General features: G+C 37.1%; 1 protein-coding gene across 1 annotated transcript in view; it reads left to right on the top strand.

Annotated features, from left to right (window-relative positions):
• Positions 1-25,571, top strand: part of LOC128855415 (tubulin beta chain) — a 76,066-nt gene that overhangs the window by 34,773 nt on the left and 15,722 nt on the right. The window contains exons 3-4 of the mRNA XM_054090286.1: positions 17,992-18,159; positions 24,499-24,763. Coding sequence (XP_053946261.1) covers positions 17,992-18,159; positions 24,499-24,763 — 433 coding nt within the window. The remainder of the gene's footprint in view (positions 1-17,991; positions 18,160-24,498; positions 24,764-25,571) is intronic.

Below are 25,571 nucleotides of genomic sequence, written 5' to 3'. Positions count from 1 at the left end.
ATAGATTTTTGGCAATTTTTTTTTTTATTGGCAGTTTGATGAATTTTCTCCATATAAGGAATGAAGGACTATTTTAAAGTGGAAGAAAACAACCAATAACGTGAGCCACAAAGAGTTTTCAAAAATCAATCACTTGACACTTAAATCTTATTATACTCCAAAGGGATATAAATTAGTTAAATTAATATAAATTAATTAAATTATAATAATTCGATGATCTGTAAATGGGCATACTCAAAATTTGTTTAAAAACTCTGATGAAAAAGTCTCAAATTTAGTTTAATTTTAGTTTTTTTTTACACAAAGTTTGGAATACAGTTATATAGGGTTTTCATAAGCGAGTGAATTATACATATTTTCATAAAAAAAATATATTGAAATTATATAAGAAACAAATAATTTGTCGAAACTTGCCAAAAAATCTATGTGCCATAGTTATTAAACGCACTGTTTGCTCGTATATTTACCACATAAATATATGTATGTATATGTATAAGAGAATGTATATGTTTATGTATGTAAGCAGTAGAATAAAATTTACTCGCAGAGCAACGCAAATGTTGAGCATTTGTGACAATGAGACCACTGGGAAACAAAATTAAGCATAATTTTCAATTAAATAAACACAAACCAACTAACTTCTCAATGTAGATAGAAACACCCAAGGCACCCAAAATTTAGAATCTATTCAGAGAACGTCTTAAATTGCCACATATACCATCTAAAAGATTATGGTCGACTTAATGAGAGGTAGTATAAAATATTTTGTTTTATTTGATTTATAGAAAATAACAATAAATTACTTTTTTACAATAAAAAGAGCACTAGCTCGAGTGCTTACGGCTCATAGTATAAAGTCAAAACTGTCAGCATTTATAAAGTCTAAGCAGATATGTAGATAGGGTGCACCCAACTAAACAGAGTTAGTTCACAGAGGCGGCAACCTTTTCCATTAACATTTTTTGTAAATTCTCGCTCCACGAACGCCGTTCCCGACATTCAACCACTACATTTAGGAGGAGGCGAAGAGATTCAGCTGCCTTCTGAAAAGATGCAGGTGCCGCCTGAAACTCGTATTGCTTTGTTTCAACTGCTTTCAAGATATTGTAACTGGTTGCCAATAATGGGCATCGACATACTCAGCATTCTCCATAATGTGTTGGTATCACCCAGGACACTAACCACCTATTCAAATGCCCGCTTCAGCCTACTAGTCTAACACTACTTTCAATTTGATCACATCTCGTCGAAAGTGCTTGTTTCTGAGGGTACCGCCAGCTAAATGATAAGATTTTCTAAGATGTCAAAACAACAACAATAACAAGAAATAAGCAGGTGATTTTCCTTTTCATTTTAGATATCCAATTGTCGACTCTAAATAAGGAAATAATGTAAAAATATTTTTAATTTATTCAAATGCAATTCATTAAATATAGAAAAAAAAAATTTAAATACTGGGCAACCCTGTAGTATAGAGAAAAAGCGTTCGCTGGAAGCAACTGCCACAGGAAGTGTTCCACCTAACTGCAAGAATCGGTATACCTGTGGGTTTAGTGATTGATTGCAAACACTACGAGCGTCTATGAAGGTTTTTGGCCTATGCTACGTAGGTACATTGAAAACATGTCTGTATATAAAAACTGCAACTGAGAAGCCTATTAATAGGCTTCCCGTTCATAACCGTTATTGAAGAAAAGCCTACATAAAGCGTTAAGGAGTCCCAGTGGTCTAGAATTAAAAAAACAATACATTTTTTTCGATATTTCGAAAGTTTGGGCTTTTAAGAATATACTGTACAATTTTTGGAAGGATATTCCCAGTATTCTCGATTCTACAGCCGTTTTAGCAGGCAGAGTCAGATTCGTCTCGCGGCGGCATGAATGGTCGCAGTTAAATGGTCAAAACTTTAAGCTCATTTATCTCGAAACTACTTTTTTCGGCCTGGTGTTATCAAAAAAAAGCAAACCTATGCAACCGAATCGTCTGAAATTTTAATGTGTTGAGCACAACATCAATGGCTATCGCCCGTACTAGAATCATATTATTATTTCAATTACTTCGAATTTTTTTTAAAGGAGAACGAAAAAAAATCCGGTTTTCAGAGTATCAAATTCAAAACCGCGCTATTTTGTCAAACTTTTTTATTCTAGTACGGGGCTACAGTTGTTCTGAATAATAATTTTTTTTGATTTTTGTGTTTCAGATAAATAGAAGAGCCAAAATGGACAACACCGTCCAGGTCCAATTTTTCGGGATGGTCAACTTCAGTGGAATTTTAGAAATTTTGAAAATAAAAAATAATTTTATTTGAAAAAAAAGTTCTTTTCATTTTTTTTTTAATTTCTTTTAATTTTAATAATTTTAAAAATTTTAATAAATTATTTTTTTTTACTTTTTTTTAATATTTTTTTCTTTTGTCCATTTTGGCTCTTAAATTTTTTTTTTTCATTTTTTTATGTAAAAGAAGTTAAATAAAAAGCCTAAAAAATTTAAATATCGCTTTTCATTTTCTTTTTATGGTACAAAAAATTCCTAGAAATACCCTCTTAAGTTAAATACCTCCATTAAATACCACCACTGAAACGACGATTTAATTATTGAAATATTCACGGACAAATTTTTTGAAATAATCTTTGGTTGATACAACATCTATTTGTACCGAAACATTATTAAGTCATTCAAGCCATTAGTTGCTCTTTGATATTTTGAATAAAATAGGGATTTATCTCCTAGAGGTCTGAGGAGAATGTTAAAATATTAAAAGGCAAAAGAGAAAATAGTTCAAGTTAAACCATTCCATTAGCCATAATGGCTTAATAAAAGTAAAACCATGAATTTTTCTTCTGCTTGAAAGGCTCAGTATATTCAAAATTCGACAATGGAATGATGAGAAAACATTGGGCGAAAAGCAAAATGAGTGAATTTTTGTGAAATATGCTCCCAGGATCCCAAATAAAGTTTGTATACTGAGCATAAAAAGATACTTTCTAGTGTCAGCGAGTCAATAAATTCTTGGGAGTTGCATTTCACTAATTCGAGCTTAGAGTTGGCAGCGGAATGATGGTATCCAAATTTAACTTTGAGTCGAGATAAACTCCTATGTGATAAGTGAAGATATAAACTGCTCATAATGGTATTAATTCGGTTAAAGTCAGAATGCGGATGCGGATGCGTTATTTTGAAAATAATGGGGCAGTGCGAAAGGAATTGTTGAGAAGGTTAGAATGGAAAAATAGATCAATGGAGTGGATTGAGTAAACGCTCGCAAAAATTTTAAACTTTTACCATATTTAAGGGTTAGGGGTAGTCAGTACTTTTTGCATTTTCAATTATAAAATCTTAAAAATATTGTGTGAAAATTTAAAGTGAATTCGGCAAATACCTTTCGAGTTATTCAACACTTACCAAAGGGCGTTCAGGAGCGTTCGGGAGCTAGTAGAACAATTTTAAATGCGTTTTTCTTAAAACTATGCTTTTTGAACTGGTGATCACTGTAACTTGAAAACCGCTTGGTAGATTTCAATAAAATGAATATTGCTTTTGAAAAACATAAAAAACTTTTTCTATAATTTCGATTTTTTTTTTAACAATTAATTGTCGGTTCTTTTCGCGAAAATCTGAAAAATATTTTCTGAGGCTGCCATATTGTTAATTTTGAAAAAAAATCTTCGATCAGATATTAATAAAACTAATTTCTCTTGTCCAAATGATTTTAAATGAATCTCCAAGGACTTGTGATGATCACCACAAGGGATATCTGGAGAAACGGGCTCCACACAAACAACGATAACTTTTACAATTATTAATTTTTTTTTTTTAATTTTGCTAAAGTCAAGTCGAAAGATCACGTATTAATGCGATCTTTTTATTTTTGTAAAACAGCGAATTGACTAGCAAACAAAATTATTTAAAATCATCATTTTTTTGGGCCTCTGAGTACCCCAAGATTGTAAAAAGTAATGGGCCTTAAGGTACGCCAGAATTCACTAAACTTATACCAGGGTTGCAGGTGTCAATTAAACTACCCGCAGTTACGATGCAATCCAGTTAAGAGCAAAAAAGTTAACTCCAAACTTTCTAACTTGGCGAATAGGAAGTCGTGGTCAATGCTATCAAAAGCCTTAACAAAATCAGTGTATAGAACGTCCACCTGAAACCTATTCTTTATTGCGTTTAATGTAAAGGTAGAGAAAATGGTGGGGCTCATACGGATAGAAGGTATGTTGCTGTGTAAAATTGTGTGCTTCGAATGCATTTTATATATATATATATTAGGCCGGGTCGATTTGTGGGGAGGCAAAAAAATCGCCCATTGCTCTGTGAAAATCGTATTCTAGGGATCAAAATAAGAAACTTTGCCGAAGGAACCATACCTCTAAAACGAATTCTGATGTCCCCCAATTTGGGTCGAACTTTTTAGTTTCTTTTCTATAACTCATTTAAATTAATTTTTTCATTTACATATGTTCTGCCTAATTAAATTTCTTAAGAGAAAAAATAGATGTTATTATAAGTAGATACCAAATATTATTATAAATAAAGAAAAAACATAGCCATTTAGCTGATTTTTTCATGTAAATGTAGCATGCAGTAACGAAAACTACTAGCCAAGCGGCCATTTAATCAATGAATGCGGCTATACTAAGATCAAAGGATGCATTGGAATGCCGGGCAGCCCATCTTTATCATATTTGGGTTCCGAGGTACATAAGTATTGAAAAAATTCGTAAAACAGATGAGCTAGCCAGGCATGGTAATACACTTCAACTGCTTAGTGATAGAAGTACCATAGGGATAACTATGGCCACGCGGAAACTAATAATCAACAACATTATCCAAGAGGGTGCTTAGGGCATGGAGACACAAACAGCGAGGCTACTGTGGCCGCAAATAAATATGAAAAAGGCAAAGGAACTACTTTTCGTTTCAATAAAGATATCTGGAATGGGGTGGCTTGTATAACCGGTTATTGGCTATTTGTCAGGCATTCCTTGAGACTAGGAGTTCTCTCCCATGAATATTGTAGAAGTTATAGAGATGAGGAAGAAACAGTTGAACACTTCCTTTGCAATTATCCAGCCTTAGCTTCAATCAGAGCAAGTGCTTTAAGCAGATACTTTTTCAATTCTCTTACGGAGCTGTCTGGTATGTGAATGGGATCAATCTTGCGCTTCATAAAAATCATAATGTAGTTGCAAGAAGAAAAATAAATAAGGTTCCCGTGTCGCGCACTGGTATCACAGGGATCACAACGTACTTGTAAGCTCTAAGTAAGTTAGCCGTACAGAAAAAGCTCCTCTTATATTTTTCCTATGTCCATGTCGGCTTGTGAATACGCTTGTGGCAGAAGAGCGCGTACCCCCTATAACAAGTTTGTGGTCGGCGCAAAGCTCTGTAAATAATTGGCCGTTCTCCGTGAGTGTGCCCAAACCAAGCTGGCCCATCGTTCTCTCGCGGCCCCGGTTGCTAGTGCCTACTTGTGCATTCATGTCACCCATTAAGATGACTATGTCGCCTTTGGGGATATCGCTCCTTGTGTTTGCTAAACTGCTGTAGAACGCATCCTTGGCTCTCATATCCGCAACATTCGTAGGAGCGTAGCACTGCTCGATCGTCATCTTGCTTGCTCTTGTGCACAACCTTATCGAGATGATTCTGTCAGAGTGCGCTTTCCATTCTATAAGAGCATCTGCCGCTGGCTTTGAGAGGAGAAAACCGGCACCATTCTCTCTTCTTTGACTTGCACGGTTACCGGAAAATAAGAGTTTATGGCCTGTTGTGGTTATAATTTCGCCCGAATCGGCCCATCTAATTTCGCACATCCCGAACAGCGTAAGTCGGTAACTATGAAACTCCGTACACAATTGCGAAAGCTTAGTTGGTTCAAGCAGTGAGCTCACGTTCCATGTTCCTATTCGTAATCCTTGTTTCATGCTAAAGATCATCATCGGTTTGTTTGAGTCCTTATTAATTTCTTTATTTTTTGTGGTTTCTGTAATCCATTAATTTAAGATGAGTAGGGGATTGGCCTTCTGCATTCGAGCCTGGATCCGGGGCTGCCGGTCTGCCTTCAGGCGGGCATGGCGTAGGAATTTCCTCCTCGCTGGTGGAAAGGTTATCCCGCCTTCACTCCGTCGTCAGAGCCTCATTTGTTCTGAATGGGGGGTACCGCGTGAAGGTGACGTTGACGTTTGTGTGGGATGGGCTGTGTGTTCGCGTCACCAACCCCATTTTCCCCCGGCATAAAACTTTAGTCCCCTTCATTTGTGTAAAATATCAAAGCACACATCATAAATAGGAGGAAGAGCTTGGCCAAATACCCAATTAGGTTCAGAGACTATAATATATACATATATAATTTTGTTTGTAAAGCATAGTTGGTCATTAATAAATTTAAGTTCAGCAGTCACATTCGTTATGCACAAATGATATAAAATCAAAGGTTTGCAAACACCTAACCATACACACACACACACACAAAGGGAGTTAAGTATATCCAATTTACTTACGTATTTGGTTGAACAGGAAGGGTACGAGTAAAGGCAACAGACAGGAAGATGCATCCTAATAACAGCGCCATAATACCAGCAAATGCATTCGTGTTTAATAATTGCTCATTTATATGTGTATACTTCTGCTCGTGCATACTCGTATATGAGTAATTCCACTTTTGATTGCTTACCAAGTAGTGCTTTCCAAATTTCGACTGTGTTTACTTGCATAAGTGCAACATATTTGTATGTGTGAGTGCAGGAGTTTGTGTGCGGCGCAAAATGAACAAAGTGGGCACAGTACAGTACTAAATACCTATTTGTACAAAAAAAAACAAACTCAAACTGTACATTATACGTAGAGGCAGGCGGCAGGTGCCAGAGGCCATAGAGCGCATATGGGTATTATTGTATATGAAATTCATTTCTAATTACGTGCATGTCGTAGCGTTTACAAATTATGATAGATTTGTGTATGCCAGTTAGTTGTTGTGCAACTATGCTTAGGTGTACCCTAATAGATAATAGCGTACGTGAAAATGGAATTGGAAATGGGAATGGAAATAGAAATGCACAACAAACAACAGCCAGCACAACAAACAAGGCCAGTTCAGGTACGCAAAGTATTAGCAATAAATCAAGGAACATACACACACGCACATATAGTCGCTTAGTTGTATGTGTATTCATACATATATACTCGGCACTCAAAGAAACATCTGCATACGCACACATATAAAGGGTGATTAAGTTTCAAGGGCCGGTTTTGATTTTGAGTAAAATACATTTTATTTTTAATTCTTATCATTTCTCTTTATTATGATAACATTGGAAAGGCTCAATTACGTATAGAACAAAATATAGTCCAAATGGCTGCCGCGGCCTCGACGGCACACCTCCGACCGATGGTCCAAATTTTCGATGACGCTGAGGCATAATTGATTTTCTATGCCGTTAATGTTCCGAATTATCTCATCCTTTATCTCTTGAATTGTTGCTGGCTTATCGACGTACACCTTTTCTTTCAAATAGCCCCAAAGAAAGAAGTCCAACAGTGTCGTTGATGTTTAGGTGTGGTTCACATTCAACATCGGCCCTTGAAATTTAACCACCCTTTATAAGTACATATATGTGTTTGGTTGATACTCGTTAGCCTTTTGACCATTTGCATACAGCCGCAATATTTGTTACTCATACGTCCGGGAGGTCGTCTGGTTTGCACTAAACTAATTTGTGTTTGCCATGAAACAAGCGTAGCCAAATGCTGATATTGTATGCTATTACGCTGTGTGTGCACCAGGTGCATATAGATAAATATTGCGATTGGCAGCAAATAGCACTGTTATTCTACTGTTAAGCGATCTAATCACGCCATCAGACGTGCGCCCCAACTGCTGCCTTCCTAAATATCCTAAAAACAAACCCATCTCTCCACTTTCCACTTATTTGGATAATATTGTGGTGCGTTAATGAATAAGCGTGAAAATTTGCGCAATTTCCTGTAGGTAATATAATAGTGTACTACAGGAAAGACCAACTTTGAAAAAAACAATTAAATATAATACAAAAGGTCTTTCAAAAGACGCGCGCAGTTGTTGCTTTAAAATGAAACATGAAAAAATTAATATGATACTCGTATATGTTGAAGTTTCACAGTTTTTCTTATTTTAAAACACGGCTCTAATAATTATATGTGATAAATGGCATCATTTAAATGTCCACCATGAACACATCTACAGGCTGTCATATGAGAGTTAAAATTTTCAAGGCTTCACTCACATATTATCGCATTGAGTTCAGCAATCTCGATCCGTATGTAGTTTTTGAGCTCTGAAATCGTAGTTAGCTTATTCTCATAGACTTTACTTAAAAAAAACAATCCAAACCTGGCCTGTCAGTCCTTTTTCTATCCTAGGCGGAAAAAGTTTCTTAAAATTTTTTCACCATCACTTAACCATTCGAACAATTATTTCCATGAAACAAAACATAGATTTGCAATATGTTGTTCCTAAAGATCGAAAATTTTCGTAAGAAGTTTCAATAATTTGAATGCGTTTTTCTATCGTATAAAATTATAGATCTGTCATCTGTCCACTTGATAAATGTCAAAGATGACATAAAAAACGCACCATCTAGGAACTATTCACAATTGACATCTAGGCGTCACTTTCGAAAGATATTTACTTAAATAAAGTAGTTTTTGAAATTCATTTCCGAGAATTCGTCCATAAAATAAGAGCAACTTACACAATTACGCGCAAATTTTATCATCGAACTTCACTATAATCTTCTTCTACACAATAACTGCAAAGATGCTGCTCCTTGATATTTTTACTCAAATGAAGGGACATAAAGTTCTATGCCGCTTCCGAACGACAGATCGTTTTTCATGTGCAACTCATTTTCATGGCAGAAATGCACTCGAAGGTTTGTCATTGCCTGCCGAGGAACGGCCACTATCTGAAAAAACCGTTTTCTATCATTTTCATACCCAAACTGTATTATCCTTCAAAGTACTTAATAATATTTAAAAATAATGGTATAATAAGCTACGAACAACTTCACAAGGCTGCCCCAAAATAAGAGCATAATTTAACCTACATAGGACCCTAGTATATATATACAAATATATATATACATATTACTAGCGTACCCTCGCCCGCTTCGCTAGGCGGTAAATTCAATGATTTGCTGAAAGAGAATAAAAAAACAAAGCAAATTCTTTGATACAATTTCATTCGAACTTTATTGTAACACTTTTTGGTAGACAACGTTTTTGGTTTTTCCATCGATTGCTCAGGATGGTTTGCCTACTCGTTAGCAAGCTACATACAATTGTCCATGAGAAAAAATTGGGTATTCTAAATTAATACCGCACATTTGTAGAGACTGTCCTTGCGCCTTATTAATTCTCATAGCGAAGGCACGGCGAATAGGAAACTGCAAACGTTTGAAATCGAATGGTAAATCCGTCGGAATCAGTGGAATTCTGGGTATCAAAACGTCCTCTCCTTTGTACTTTCCTTTCAAAATTTTTGCTTCGATAACGTTACCCATTAGCTTTTTCACAGCGAGTCTGGTACCGTTGCAAAGTCGTGGCACATTACTCTTGCGGAGCATAGTAATCGGTGCTCCAATTTTTAATCGTAACTTACGAGGTCTTAGGCCTGGCAAATCGAGTGAGTTTAAGAATTCAGTTGGATAATTTACGACATCATCTTGATCAGTAATAGTGTCCATTGACTTAGCTGCATTTATATCATTGACGTCCTTATTTTCCCCAGCTAAAATTACTCTTTCGCTGAGCCAATCATGATTTTTGTAATGTTGAACTATGTTTGGAATTCCACACTCTGTATCAATGCCTCTTTAGACTGTGCAAAAGTGCAGAAATTGTTAGGCAATATAATCATTCCTGTTGGATCGGCAGACATTTGGCCATTTCCGATTTTCAGTAATTGGTGTGAAAATTCAGCTGCTGACGGATCGTTCTGTAGTTGAACACGTACGTTTGTAGCAAGTGTAAACGTGTTTACATGTCTCTATAAATACGGTGATTTTAAACATGCATTGATTTCATCTGCAGCCTTAGATTTTGGAACCACTGTATTGTTTGCCTGAAATCTCCAGCCAATAAAATCATGGCACCTCCAAAGACTGTTTGGCTTCCTCGTAGATCTTTCAAAGTTCTATCAAGTGCTTCCAATGATTTCTTGTGTGCCATAGTACATTCGTCCCATACGACGAGCTTACATACTTTAAGAACTTTTACCATTCCAGATGTTTTCGAAATATTACATGTTGGTGTTTCATTAGCTGCATATTCAAAGGCAACTTTAATGCAGAATGTGCTGTGCGACCACCTTCCAGTAATGTAGCCGCTATTCCGGAAGAAGTGAGTGCCAATGCAACGTTATTATCTGATCGAATTGTTGCTAATATCAATGAAATCAAAAAGGTCTTTCCTGTTCCCCCAGGAGCATCCAAGAAAAACCATCCACCAGTTCCATGGCTAACATTATTCATGAGTGTATCATAAACATGTTGCTGTTGGTCATTAAATTTCGTTAAATTTGATGTTGCAAATGTGTTTGGTTCATTACAATCATAATGGTATTCACGCTCTAGTTCTCGATTGAGAACTTCGGATTGTGTTTTCGTTTCGTGATGAACAATTTCCGTCTTTGACTCGTTGTTCGTTGAATTTTTGTCTGAAAAAACAATCACATTGTCCTCATCGATCTGAATTCCCATGTTTTCAAACACGCTCATATAGTTGGAATTATCTGAATTTTGTGTATTCATGTGTCCATCCTCTTCGGTAAATAATTCCACTGATTCCGACTTCATTTAAATCTGCCATTCCGAAAATGTAATGCTATTTTTTTCAATTCGTATCAATCCGGGAACAATGTATTCTATTGTAATCTTATCGATGTGAATACCCAAAGAAAACTGTCAACACACAAGGCCTATAGATTTACCAGGTCCGTTTGAACATTTCCCTTGTTCTTACAAAATGTATATCTCGTTTGACGTAAACCCAACAACAACTTCTGTCAAATTCTCTGAGAGCCAAATAACTGTTTCTTGTCTGGCAAACCTTGGTAAATCTATCATCCTTGCCTCGTTTGACGTATATTCAACAACAACTTCTGTCAAATTCTCTGATAGCCGAATAACTGTTTCTTGTCTGGCAAACCTTGGTAAATCTATTATCCTTGGTCAACACACTTGTGGCTCTCACAAATGAACTGCACACAAAACACAAATCAGTAGTTCGGCGTTCGTGTATGTGTACTGAAGCATTTCTCTTCATAAAGAGCGTACAAACCTCTGTGTTTATGTTTACTTTTCGCCGAAAAAATTTGCAACTTAGCAACTCGACACAAATCGTTTCACAATAACGAAAAATTCGAATATTTATTCCAAAAAAGTTGTAGACATAAAATGAATGTTAATTCGAAACTTAATCTAAGAATCGAGCAAGTTCTGCGGCAATTTTCACTAAAAACACAATTTGTACAATATTTTGATTTTTTCTTTTTTTTTTTTATATGAAGAAAATATTTAAAAAAAATTTTTTTTGCTAAAAACCTTCCCCTAGTGGGTCCCGTTAATATCAAAAAAGAACGAATAAAATTGGCCTCGTATCGGCCCAAAAAAATGCGTACAAACGAACATCATTTCATTGTTATATAATATATATTATATAATAGATGAGGAGATTTTTCATGGCATAAATATACTCGGCGGTATGGCATTGCCCGCCGAGGAGCGATCGCTATTAGAGAGCAATTTTTCTTCATTTTGGTGTTTCACGGAGATTCAAACCTACGTTCTCCGAATTCTGAATGGTGGTCAGGCACCAAACTATTCGGCTACGGCAGCCAGAATCTTATTCGGTTTTAATCTTTTCTAGTATAAGTTCCCAATAATTCTGTATAAAGAGGCGACATGACTAAATTAACTCTCATAAATTCAGATTTTTCATTACTGAACAAAAACTATGAAAAAACACACATCCAAACATAAGATTTTTAATAAATAAATAAATTGTAGGAAATTTGATACCTAATACTTTTACAATGCGCCAAATTTCCTTAATCACAAACATAAACATACATACATACATATAAGTATTTGTTCGAGTATTCTAACATAGATACGAGTAGAAGAATGCGTACGAATATCTATGCTGATAGACAATAATCAAATTAATAATCCTTTCATACTGCTCAGCAAATACCCATTGTCCAATTTGATGAAACGCCGTAATTTGCAGAAACTAAATACTTGGAAATGCATTGTCTATGCTTGTTTTTGTATATGGCTTTGTTTCAGTAGATGCAATAATTGTATTTTCTGATGGCAATAATATTTTAGAATATATAAATGGATACAGTCATGTTAATTGACTGCTACTCTCAAATGGAGATTTCAAGCATAAGAAATTTTGATAATTATTGTACATAAGAGTCGTTCTATTTGAATTTCAAAATAAAAATTTCGAGCCATGAGTGTGTATAGAGGTATTTATATCAATTAAGTCCGACGAATGCTGTTTTCAAGAAAATATGTATTTTTTTTACCAATTGTGAGCAACTAAGATTGTTATTGTCTGTATAGTAAAATTTAATTGAAATGATTATTACGATCTTCATTGTTATTTGTATTCATGTATAAATATAAAAATTAAAATTTGTTAATTAACATTGACTTATTATATGTGCATAACTGTAGTGCAGCTCCGAATTCAATGCCAGCTTCGATAGTGTGTGTGTGTATGGCTGCGCTTGACCATACAAGGTCCAATTAGTGTTATAACTGACTGCCGAAATTCAGGCAATAGAGCTTCTCTATAATGACTATTCCTGCTTTCGTTGCTTCATTTGTTCACTTTGTGTTATTATATACTAGTAAACCTTAAAAATTACAGTCTTGATCAAATTTGATGGATTTTGTAGCATACCAAGTGGCGCACAGATGCACATACATATGTAGATGTTAGTGTATTTAATTTGCAATCAATTGTTCTTTGCTGAGGAGCTTATTTAATTACTAAGTTCTTTTAAGCATAACCTTGGCTTAATCACAATATGGAACCTCTAGTGCAATTCAATAACACATTTGTCGATATTCACATTGTTATCTTTGCTTAACCACAATTTTTACGATTTTGCTATTCGGTAACCCACTTCATAACGAAATTCGATAAAATAAAATCGCTATTTGGTTAACTTGTCGATTATCGCAAACTAAACGACAACAATTTTGTTGTGGTTAAATTAAACAAGAAAACAAGAATTAGTGGCTTGAATTAAAACTGTGAAATTATATTAACAAAAACTTATTAGAACACCGCGAATATGTCTTCCAAGTACTTGGCTTATGACTTATCGCGTGGAGGGTAGGTAGCGAGCGCTTAAAGAGGGAATTTATGTTTGCTCCATGATGTGGGCAATCCTTTCCATTTGGTTACAGGGAAGTTCCAATAACTATTCTGGTTCCCTCCAGACTTTACCGAAAACCAAATTTCCCAGCTCGACAGTCATCTTCGAGGTTCCAGAATAACAGTGATTTTGACTGAAAAACAGGTAAATCTTGTCGCCCTCAAGCTAGGTTATAGCTGCACTGCTCGTAGTTGAACAATGGGGCATATTCATGAAAAAACTGTTTCTTTAGATTCTTCTTGCTTGCAGATTCTACATCTATCGTTGTGCAACCACGCCATCTTCCTACCATGGCCTCCCAAAGACCAATGGCCAGATGTTGTTAACGTAATTTTGAATATATCTGCTAGTGGCTTTCTTAACAACTTATCGGTTTTGGATTTGTTGAAATTCGACCACGTTTGCTTAGTTATTTTGACGGTATCCGTGTTAGTCTAACTGTCAACGGCCTGCATCTGGAATGGTAAGAAAATCTACCTTTTTGTGCACGCCATTGGGCCTGCCTATTTCAACCTCATCGGATTCGTTATAGAATGCCCAAAGACCAGTTCATCAGCTTTCTTATTTCTTTCTATGTTCCTAATTCTTTTTTGCATTTTTTGATAATTTTGGAATTGGTTATAGGTAACTTTAAAGCAAAAATGGCTGCTTGACTATCTGAAAAAATACATACTTCCGCTAATTGTTGTGAATGATTTCTAATTATCCTGCAAGCTATAAGGGCGCACAATAGATCACCTTTGACTACTAAATTAAAATCCCATTCCTTTCGCGTGGGGAACTTTACCTTAAACTCTATTCTGAAGTCTAGAGTGGCGGTGGGTAAGCTTTTGGCTGTCTAAGTAACTCAATGACCAACCATCCTAGCATTCCAAAAAACAGCTTCTTTTATTCTGAAGGCGGTATTCGTTGCTGTAAGTAGTTGTAAGTCTATTGGTAACAGGTGGAGCATAATATTAAGTACCTCTGATGGGCAAGATATCATAGCTCCAGTTTTTCCAGCGCAGGCTGCTTGTTGCATGTTTGTTAGCCGCCTTACGTTAAATTGTTTGATTTGTAATAGTCTGAAAATTAGTTCATTGATTTTTTAACACATTTTGATTCATAGGAACGCCTCTTTTATATCGAAAACACCTTCCAGGAGGGATTAACTTCAAAATACAAAATCTTTACACAAATCTGTGTTTGCTAGACACAGTTATTAAGGGGTTAGGGGCAGTCAGAGGCCCGAAAAAATTATGATTTTCAATATTTTGCTAGTCAATTGCTTTATTTTACAAAAATAAAAACATAGCATTAATAAAATTAAAACATAGACTTGACTTTAGCAAAATTAAAAAAAAAAAAAAAAAATTAGTAATTATAAAAGTTATCGCTGTTTGTGTGGAGCCCATTTCTCCAGAAGTCCCTTGCGGTGACCATCACAAGTCTTTGAAGATTAATCTAAAATCAATCGGACAAGAGAAATTAGTTTTATTAATAGATAATCTTGTGCCTGATCCAAGGAAATATTTTTCAGATTTACAAGAAAAAAAACGACAATTAATTGTTAAAAAAAAGTCGAAATTTTTCAAAAAAAAAAATCGAAATTTTTCAAAAAAATACTTCGATCAGGCACGAGTTTTTTTATGTTTTTTCCAAGCAGTATAGGTTAGGTTAGGTTAGTATGGTTGCCCAGGGAGTGAGCACACTTGGACGAAGAAAGATTCGTCCTTTGTGATACCATTGTCAAGGAACTGAGGAGAGGGGAAGGACCGATGAGGTGCAGGGAGAGGGCGGGGAGAGGTGGTGATGGGAAGGTTAGGAGCGTGCGGATTATGAACGATGACTATGTGTGCGTCAACCGCTTAATGCTGCTGATGAAACTCATCAGATGTTTACTGTCAGCGCCAGCTATATCAGCAGGCGTGGCAAAGAAGTAAGAGCCAAGATGCCTGAATCTTAGCCCCACCAGGGCAGGGCAGCTAAGGAGAAGGTGCTGAGATGATTCCACCTCATCCTCCATACATCCAGCACAGAAAGGACTCGAGGTGATTCCAAGTCTCACAGCATGCATTCCTCGCCCATTGTGTCCTGTGAGAGAACCCACTACATTGGAGAGCTGATATTTTGTCAGCCTCAGAAGCTCACCCGAGTGCCTTCGGTCCACACGTGGCCAGAAGGATTTCGCGACTTTGCACGTTTGTGCATTTGCCCAGCGCTCGCTGAGTTTGCGCGATGCCCATCTTTCCAGGAGCAGACCGCAGGTAGTCAGGGGGATTCCAATTTTCTCCCTCCGCGGGGAAATCACCTCACATGTCCCTTGTCTGGCCACCTCATCCGCCTCACAGTTTCCCGCAATGTCGCTGTGACCGGGAACCCAGATGAGGCTGATGTCAAATAATTCGGACGCAGTCGAAAGTGAGGTCAAGCATTCCTTGACCAATTCCGAATGCACCGTCATAGACCCGAGGGCCCTTATTGCCGCTTGGCTATCGGAGTAAATATTTACCTTCTTGACTGTTAGTACACATTTGAGCAGCCAATCAGCTGCCTCCTTGATTGCGGCTACCTCTGCCTGGAACACACTGCAGTGGTCCGGTAACCTGAATTTTAGTCTGATGGGGAGCCCTTCACAAAAGACTCCTCCGCCAACCTTTCCTTCCAACTTCGATCCATCCGTGAACAAGTTCACCAGGCCCTGCCCCCAAGTGTAGCCCCCCGTCCACTCTTCCCTTGACGGGATGTGAGTGGAGAATGTTCTGGTTGGACTAAACGAGGGTATACACTGGTCTGTTGACAGAGGGATGAACTCAAAGTTTCTAAGGATGCTTGAGTGCCCATAAGGGAGGTTGAGCTTATAGCTCCAGCCCCTCAATCTGATTGCGGTACGTGTGGCGGCAGTTCTGCCTGCGATATCTACGGGTACCACATTTAACATTGCGTTGAGCGCCAGAGTAGGAGTCGTTCGAAGCGCCCCACTGATTCCAATGAGTGCCGACCTCTGAACTCTTTCCAACTTCTTCACCAATGTCGTCTTCTCTAGTGAGTTCCACCAGACTATGACTCCATATAACAAGATAGGCTTTACAATAGTATTATACAGCCAGAAAACAACTCGAGGCGAGAGGCCCGATCTTTTGCCAATTGCGCCCTTGCACCCATACAAGGCGATTGTTGCCTTCCTCACCCTTTCCTCAATATTGGGCTTCCATGTAAGCTTGCTGTCAAGGATAATACCTAGGTACTTCACCTTGTCAGAAAGCATCAGAGGAGCGTCCCCTAGTGAGGGAAGTTGAGCTCTGGGTATTTTATATTTCCAGTATAAATTTTATTGAAATCTACCAAGCGGTTTTGAAGTTACAGTGATCACTTGTTCAAAAAACATAGTTTTGAGAAAAACGCATTTAAAGTTTCGCCATCGATTTATGTAGATTTATACGAATTATTTAATTACCTACACTGTGTCATCTATTCCTGGGCCAAATAATTAGTTCTTCAGCCTACGTAGCATTCTACCTTCTCGAGTGTTATCGTTAGCGCGCCTATCTGCCACTTTCACACGTGCAGCATCCATTTTTTCAGCTAGCTGCTTGCTCTCGAACGCTCCGGTGCGCCCGAGTGACCTCTGTTAATTGTTGAATAACTCGAAAAGTTTTTGTCGGATTCACTTCAAATTTTCACACAATATTTTTAACATATTATGCCGTAAGAAAATTTAAAACTTCCCATAACATACATATGTACATATATTTTGGTATATTTTTTAAATTGCAGAGATATACTTAGATAATAACCGCAAATTTGTGTGCTAAGATTTATTGTAAGGAACCAAGAGTTTGCCCATCATAACGGCAATATTCTCATTACATACATTCTACTATGCAAAAAACATGGCCAAACCTCTAACAGGAGTGTAGGCGCCAATTATTATTACTATTTTTTTTTTTTTTACTCTACTGTTTAAACATTATTGTGTAGGCTTAAGCGTGAGTTTCTAAAATTCAATAATATTTGACATTTACAGTTATATCAGTGCTTTAATATTTACCGTATTATTTATTTTACTAAACGATATCGCATTTATTTTCTTTCTTCTATGCCACTTGCTTGCCGCAACGTCGTACCGCAAACGCGCTATGTGTGCATGCACGACACCTGCAACCTAAATCAATATGAAACAAAAAAAAAACAAAACATCGTCAATGCGCTTGCTAACACTCGTTATTTACTCGCCTGTGGCCTGTTGCCTGTTGCACCACATAATACCTCAACGCCTGCTGCCTAACCGGCCAACCTGTGCCACGGCTACAACTACTATGACTGCCGCTACTGCTGATGTGATTGTTGTGGCAACCACCAACCGCACTGTGCACATATAACAACAAAAATAATGCGCAATGCTCACCAACAACACCAATAACAATAACAACAAATCAACAAACTTCAACAATACGCTGCGATTCATTGCCTGGCCATCTGTGGCACATCAAACCAACCGGAATGCTGCTTGCCTGCTTGTTGGCTGCTTGCTTGCAACATTGCACTCATTCATTGGTACTTTGCAGGTTTCCGATACCGTCGTGGAGCCATACAATGCCACATTGTCCATACATCAACTTGTCGAGAATACCGATGAGACATTCTGCATCGACAACGAGGCTTTGTACGACATCTGCTTCCGCACGCTGAAGCTGACATCGCCCACCTATGGCGATTTAAATCATCTTGTATCCGTAAGTTGACCAATATACCAAGCAATACTAATGGATTTTCTCTTGTTTCCTCTCGATCTCTTTTCCGCTTGCCGCATTCCCCAATCTACACGCTTCCCATGCATATTGCAACCAACCACCAACGACGTCAATTGATGGCCCGGTTGCATGACTGGACGACAATGCCGATTGCACGGCATTTACCAATGTGTACCGCAATACACGCATACGCACACACACGCGCACTCATCCACACCGTGCCTGTGCCGTTGTATAAATGAATATGTATTTACGTACATATTCTCGCATGTGTTTGCCTGTGGCCACACCCCCTTCCCCTGTGGCATAGGTATCTGAGGTAATTGTTGAGCCCTACAATGCCACACTGTCGGCACATCAATTGTGCGAGAACACCGACGAAACATTTTGCATCGATAATGAGGCATTGTATGACATTTGTTATCACAAGCTGCGTCTGCTGTGTCCCACCTATGAAGATTTGAATCATCTGGTGTCCGTAAGTAGAATTGGTTATGGTGTACATAATTGCCAGCGCAAAGCAAAATATCAAGAAAAATCGCTTGAAAATAGCAAAATTAATTGCTACTGCTTTTACTGCTGCAAAAAGCGACGCGTATTTACGTACTCGTGCGGCCCTTGCGGGTAAAAACAAAAAACAACACACGCTGGAGTGATTTAAGTGTGGTATTTGGGGAATACTGTTTATCGTTTTTTTTTTTTTTTTTTTTGAATTTTAAAATTTCTCATTTTATCAATTAAAATGTTTCACTAATTTCCCAAGGTAATCGTAAATTTCCATAACTACTTACAAATTCAACATAATCCATGCATACATAAATACTCCCACACGTACACAAATTGGCCCTATTTGACTGCTAGAACTAAATATTAGCATTTTTTTCACGTGGCCTTGAGTAGCATCACCGAATTTTATACAATTAAACTCGTGCGCCAGCCATGCTAATAACGTGTGTGTGTGTGTATGTACGTATTTTTTTCGTTCCCATTTCATTTTTGGTATTTTTTATTTTGGAAATTTTATTCAATTTGCCAGTGCTTTTAGTCAATTCTCCAAATAAATACGTACATGCATTTACTCACGTTTTTATACAAATTTATTTCACAATTTTTTAATTGGTTTTAGGCGCTAAGGCTGTCATATTTTGACATTTGTTGACAGTTTTTTGGGAAATGCCTTACAATGTACTTTGTATGCATTTACAGTGAAGGACTTTAATCTACAACACAACACATGGGCTGAAAAGTCCCGTGCACACTTTTTTTTCCAATTAGCTTTATTCATCAACGTAGTTTCCATCAATAACAACGCAATCATTCCAGCGCCGCTCTAAATTTCAATACAACTTTTGTTGAACGAATTATCTTTTACCTCAAAACAGGCCTCAGTTTCAGCGATAACCTCTTCATTCTAGCGAAATGTCTTACCGGCGAGCATTTTTTTTAGATCTGTGAACAGAAAGTAGTCGCTAGCAGCCAAATCTAGCGCATACGGTGGATGTGGGAGCAATTCGAAGTTCAATTCATGTAGTTTTGACATTGTTTTGATTGACTTGTGACACAGTGCGTTGTCTTGATGAAAGAAAAAATAGTGAGCAAATGCGGCACCCACTTTGAACAGAGCTTTCTCATAGTTAAATGCTCATGCAGTATAGAACCAAAACATCCCTTTGATATCTTTACGATGTCAGCTAACTCACGCAATTTCACTTTTTGATCATTCAAAACGATTTTTTGAATTTTTTTTGATGTTTTCTGGTATTACTGCCTCATTTGGGTGTCCACTGCGTTGTACATCAGTGCATTTGATGTCTCTACGATCACTTTTGAAGTCAGCAAAACATCGTTTTATTGTTGTTTCTGAAAAAGCGGAGTCCCAACAATACTTTCCAAGCCATTGCTTCACTTGAACGGTATTGTTCCCCATCAAAAAGCAATGTAAAATTAAAACGCGAAATTCTTTTTGATACATTCTTTTGAACATAACAAAAGTAGCGTCACTCTTAGCACAATAACTCACGAACTAATAAATGAAATTTTGACAGCTGTCTTTTTAACAGAAAAAGAGGTGATTGCAATAAAACTAGTGATATCTATGTGTTAGGGCCAGGACTTTTCAGTCCATGTATTACAGCAGCATATTTTGTTATTTCCCCGAAGGTATACAATAATTGAAAAACCTGTTGATGTAGTTTTTTTCGAAATTCATATTTATTCAGAAATTTACAAAAATTAAAATATTTCACTTGTTACAATAAAATTAACAAAACAACAAAAAAGCGGTATGAAAAAAGTCTACATGCAACCATCTGCTTTGGTTCGCTCAAAGAAAGCAAATACTGGAAAAGTAGCCGTTATTTGAAAATTTCAGTTGATAAATCGTCATTGCTGTTACATACATACATGTGATAAGTCGTATGAATTCATATGAAAATACAAAGCAAACCGGCCGCCCAAAGAAACTGCCCAGAAGCGATTTAAGCTCCATTTTTTTCGTTTCAAGTTCCAGTTTTCACCCAAGAACCATTAAAAGAATGTCGGATATTTCAACAGAACAGCACGTTAAATGCCTTTGATTTCAGAAAAAAAACCGTCGCCTTCGGCTTGAATTTGTACGGGCACATATTTATTTACTACCGCTTCTAAGTTCAGCATATTTGGAAATGATAGCCGGGCTAAAATCTAAAAAAGAGAGGAAGATATGCAGCACGAGGATGGTAGCGGTTCGGGGAGCTATAGCTGCAGCTGACGTGGAAAAGATGACTTTTGTAGAAGATATTATGGGCCGATATAAATATAAAGGCATATTGGAACAACATTTGAGGGTTGGAAGTTTAGTTTTCCAACAACACAATGACCCTAAGCATACTGCACTAATTGTGGCACACCTAGACAATTAAATACACCTCCGCAGTGCTCAGTGCTTTTTAGAGAAAAATTCGACGAAGTTTAGTAACTGACGCGAAATCGCTAAAGAAAGAGTTGAAGAAGGCATGGAACCAAATAGTTCAAGAAGAACTTACCCAACTCGTTGGATAAATGCCACGACGCCTTCATGAAGAGATTAATAAATAAATTTGTTGTTTTTTAAGCTAATTGAACTGTAGACTTATGTGATACAGCTTTTTTGTGGTTTTGTTAATTTTTTTGTTATAAATCAAGTGAAATAATTTAATTTTTGTAAATTTGTGAATAAATATGAATTCCGAAAAAATGCATGAACAGTTTATTTTCAATTATTACATACCTTCAGAGAAATAAGAAAATATGCTGCTGTATGTAGACTTAAGCCCTTCAATGTAGTTATTATACTTGCGTGTTGCTCATGCCGTGGCGTATACGTAACACCAGGTAGAATATGCCTGAAGCGAAGTTGAAGTTTATACAACAATTAATCAGCCAGGCAACCCCAAGTGTACTTGAAGATGACTCCTAATAGAGGTCAAAATGCTGACAAATAAAAATAAACAATAAACGAATTTGTTGCTTTATTGTTAATCCGGCCTTGAGCTGAGGAAATAAAAGTACGAAAACTAAGTAAATATTTAGAAGCCACTCAAACAGTTAAAAACGAGGAACAAAACTCTACTAAAGAATGATTTCAGGCATGATAATAAAATAAAAATAAATAATTGGCGCGTACACTTCTGTTAGGTGTTTGGCCGAGCTCCTCCTCCTATTTGTGGTGTGCGTCTTGATGTTGTTCCACAAATGGAGGGACCTACAGTTTCAAGCCGACTCCGAACGGCAGATATTTTTATGAGGAGCTTTTTCATGGCAGAAATACACTCGGAGGTTTGCCATTGCCTGCCGAGGGGCGACCGCTATTAGAAAAATGTTTTTATTAATTTTGCCTTCACCGAGATTCGAACTAACGACCTCTCGGTGAATTCCGAATGGTAATCACGCACCAACCCATTCGGCTACGGCGGCCGCCCCAGGCATGATAATACCTTAGAGATATATAACTGAGAGTGAATGCGCTAGGAAAAAGCTTCTACCTGCGATACGGTGACTATTTAGCTATTGTAAAAACAAATTGGGGTAACTTAGGCCCTCGTATACTACTATATATAGAATTTTTGTAAAGGACGAAAACTTTGAGGCAACAAATTCCAGTGGTCAATTATAGTTGTGTAACGACCAAGTTATTTTGTCCGCACATTTTATGACTTCCAGGCCCTTTTCGCAAAGAAGCGCAAAGCTGCTGAGGTAGATTATCATACCACAAATATAATATACCAGATACTAGAAAAAGTGATACACCAGCCTATCCTAAAAATTCTAGTCATAAAAGGATCTCACAAAGTCTCTATTCAATAGAAAGAATAATCACTCAACTCCAGCCAAATGAGAGTCTCCTTGAGCAGATTTATGTAGCGTTTATCAAGTTGTGGTGATGACAAATCCATCTTTTAATATCTCATCTGCAATTGCCGAGCGCTAACTAGATAAAGTAACTGAATAACCCACTTAGTAGACGCTTATTAAGGAATCTTTGAGGCTCAGAATAGACTCATAAAAGTTATAAATCTGATGAAATTCAGACATAATAGAAATAGTTTTGAGAGGAATAGGAACAAGTTTTAAGAACTCCCTCCCTTGAAACCTAATTATGTACTATAACCAACAGCCATTTAATGGAACTTATTTCATTCAGTAATATATTTAAATATTATTTTTTTATCATTTGACCTGCTCGGCATTTGGGCTTTTAAAAGTTTTCGTGCGTTTTTCTGAGCCGGTTCTGAGAGACTTTTTCATGGCAAATTTAAGAACTTACGTTTGAAGTTCTGTCATTACCTATCCATTTATGGGGCAACATAAAAACGGTCACCTCAATTTAGAAGAGAAACTTAGTCTAAAAGCCTTTCTGGAATATACCTACAATAGTATATAAAAACAGACAAAATTTTAAACCAAATAGTTATGGACATCTCGAAACAAAAACATCGATTTGTTTTATTTTACGACCCGACTATAAATGACGAAACTATGACGAAAATTGAAATAGGCGGCCTTATGTTCGACCAAAAAATATATTAATTGTCCTCGAATCAAAAAAATTCCGTAGCAAAAGCTTAATGAGTGGCACGTTAAATAGATGGGAATTTAGATCTAGTGGGTACTTGAGTGCTAGTGGGTACTATAATGAGGTACTTGAGGCTAATGAGCCTTTGAGCAAAAAAAGAAAAGTCTTCTCGAGACAAGTTTATGGATATATCTTACTCTCAAATTCGATTGTATGTAACGAAGAAATAACGAAAAATGTAAAAAGGTGGGCTAAAATCTGTTTTAGAAGTTGCCTCACAAAAATACTTCAGACTCAGAGGTGTACGATGAACTTTGTTTTCGGTACGGTTTAGTGCACGCACTTTCCGATAGTCGAAAATTCCAAGCAAAATACATTGAAATTATGTTTTGGTGTTGCTCAATTCCAAATTCATGTATTTCAATAAAATGTTTGGTTAATCTCCGATAAATTCACGCACTATTATGTTGAAGTTTGTAATAATCAGTATGTTGCTCATCACTTAACCCGAAAATTTTAACTCTCATATAACCTCTGTGGCTCTAAAAATGAGCCACATTTTAGTGCTATGCACTTCAGTTCTTATGTGTTTTGTCTCTTATCTGGTGTAAGCTACTCACATATCCTAAGACTCTGCCAAATATCGACCAAAAAAGTTCCTGGTTACCTAAAAAGGCCGCAGTAGTGCATCTACTTGGTGGGGTGTCCAAATTATAAAAAGTAAATTATTTTATAGGCGCGTACTTCTGAGTGCATTTCTGCTATAGAAAATATTATTTTTAAAACGACGATGTTCATTATAGCAGTATATAGGAGGCAGCCCTCCATAAAGAAGCAATAGGCTCTCTATTTGGGGGCCAAAATGTGGAATTGTATATTATATTCACTTATATTTCCGTAGCTTTTCCTAGCCAACTCTTCACATCCTCCATCCCCTGTATAGCACTGAATTTATTTTCTTTTTTTTTGTGGTAAGAGGTTAATATCAAAATGTTAGAAACATCATCAAAGACGCCGCCGCTCCAGTGATATGTGGGGCATGCTCCCTCCCACTAACGCTATCACGTTCTTCCTCCTCTGGCTTCTCTTCAGTTGTCGAATAAATCTTTCGCCTATTCACTATCTATTACTACCACTACTTCTACTACCCCTCCATGTCGTATACGCAACCTGCGCCTAATCATGCCTGCAAAATGCTGACTAACCCAACATTTTCAATAACTTAATTAATTAATATACGCTTTTCTTTCTCTTTGCATTTATTCTTCTGCAATCAATCACAACAATAGGTCACAATGTCCGGTGTAACAACTTGCCTGCGCTTCCCCGGCCAGCTGAATGCCGATCTACGCAAATTGGCAGTGAATATGGTGCCATTCCCGCGTTTGCACTTCTTTATGCCGGGCTTTGCCCCACTCACTGCCAAGGGATCGCAACAGTATCGTGCATTGACTGTCTCCGAACTGACTCAGCAAATGTTCGATGCCAAAAATATGATGACCGCCTGTGATCCACGCCACGGTCGCTATTTGACAGTAGCGTGCATTTTTAGAGGTAAGTAAAAATTAAGAAACAAAAAACAAAAAAGGTTACGAAAGATACGAAGATTTGTGCAGGTCGAGCTTTTAGCGTTTTTAATTTATTTTTCGTAATAATTTTTAATTGGTATTTTACACAATTATTTTTTTTTTTTTGTGATACATATTTCTGCATTCAGCAAATCCCTTACACTGGCATTGGCTTATCCACGTGCCAGTTGTTAAAGTGACGCATTAATGCTACGCGTATTTAAGCAATTCATTCCGAATGATTAATTAGCGCGTTGCGTCTGACAGTCACTCTAGTCACGCTTGCCGCTGAATATTCGTGTAAAACTTTGTGCTGCGGCAACTCACCGGTTGCTAGAGGATTTTCGGTTGCTACTCGCTTGCTGATTAAATTGTGGTAAAAGATCTTTAGGTACAATGCAAACGCTCCTTTTTTCTTTTTCGTGCTTCCAAATCACCCCTTTTCTGTACATTCAAGTCATCAACTCATATTCAGTTTTTTAAAATGAAAAATCTTTTTCATTGTCTTTCAAGTCATATGCCTGCTACGCAAAACTTGTCGTTGGCATTCTCAATAAGTTCAAGTATTTTAGTTGCGCTGCCAACAACTGATTAGCGTGTTTAGCTGACGATTTTTCAAAGGCTCACCGCCTTTTTTTTCTTTTTTCTTTATTTTTGGTGTTCATGTCTCGCTCAATTGATATTTATGGTGTGGGCCCCAACGCTTCTCTGGTGTATTTTAGCTGCTACGTTGAAAAAGTGTGTCTGATCTGCGGTTAGGCGAGTCCCTTTTAACACAAGAAAAAAAAGTAGTA

This window comes from Anastrepha ludens, chromosome 2 (genome assembly GCF_028408465.1).
Source record: "Anastrepha ludens isolate Willacy chromosome 2, idAnaLude1.1, whole genome shotgun sequence".
Classification (NCBI taxonomy): domain Eukaryota; kingdom Metazoa; phylum Arthropoda; class Insecta; order Diptera; family Tephritidae; genus Anastrepha; species Anastrepha ludens.
The sequence above is the reverse complement of the archived record's forward strand: the minus strand, read 5'-3'. Positions and strand labels throughout refer to the sequence as shown.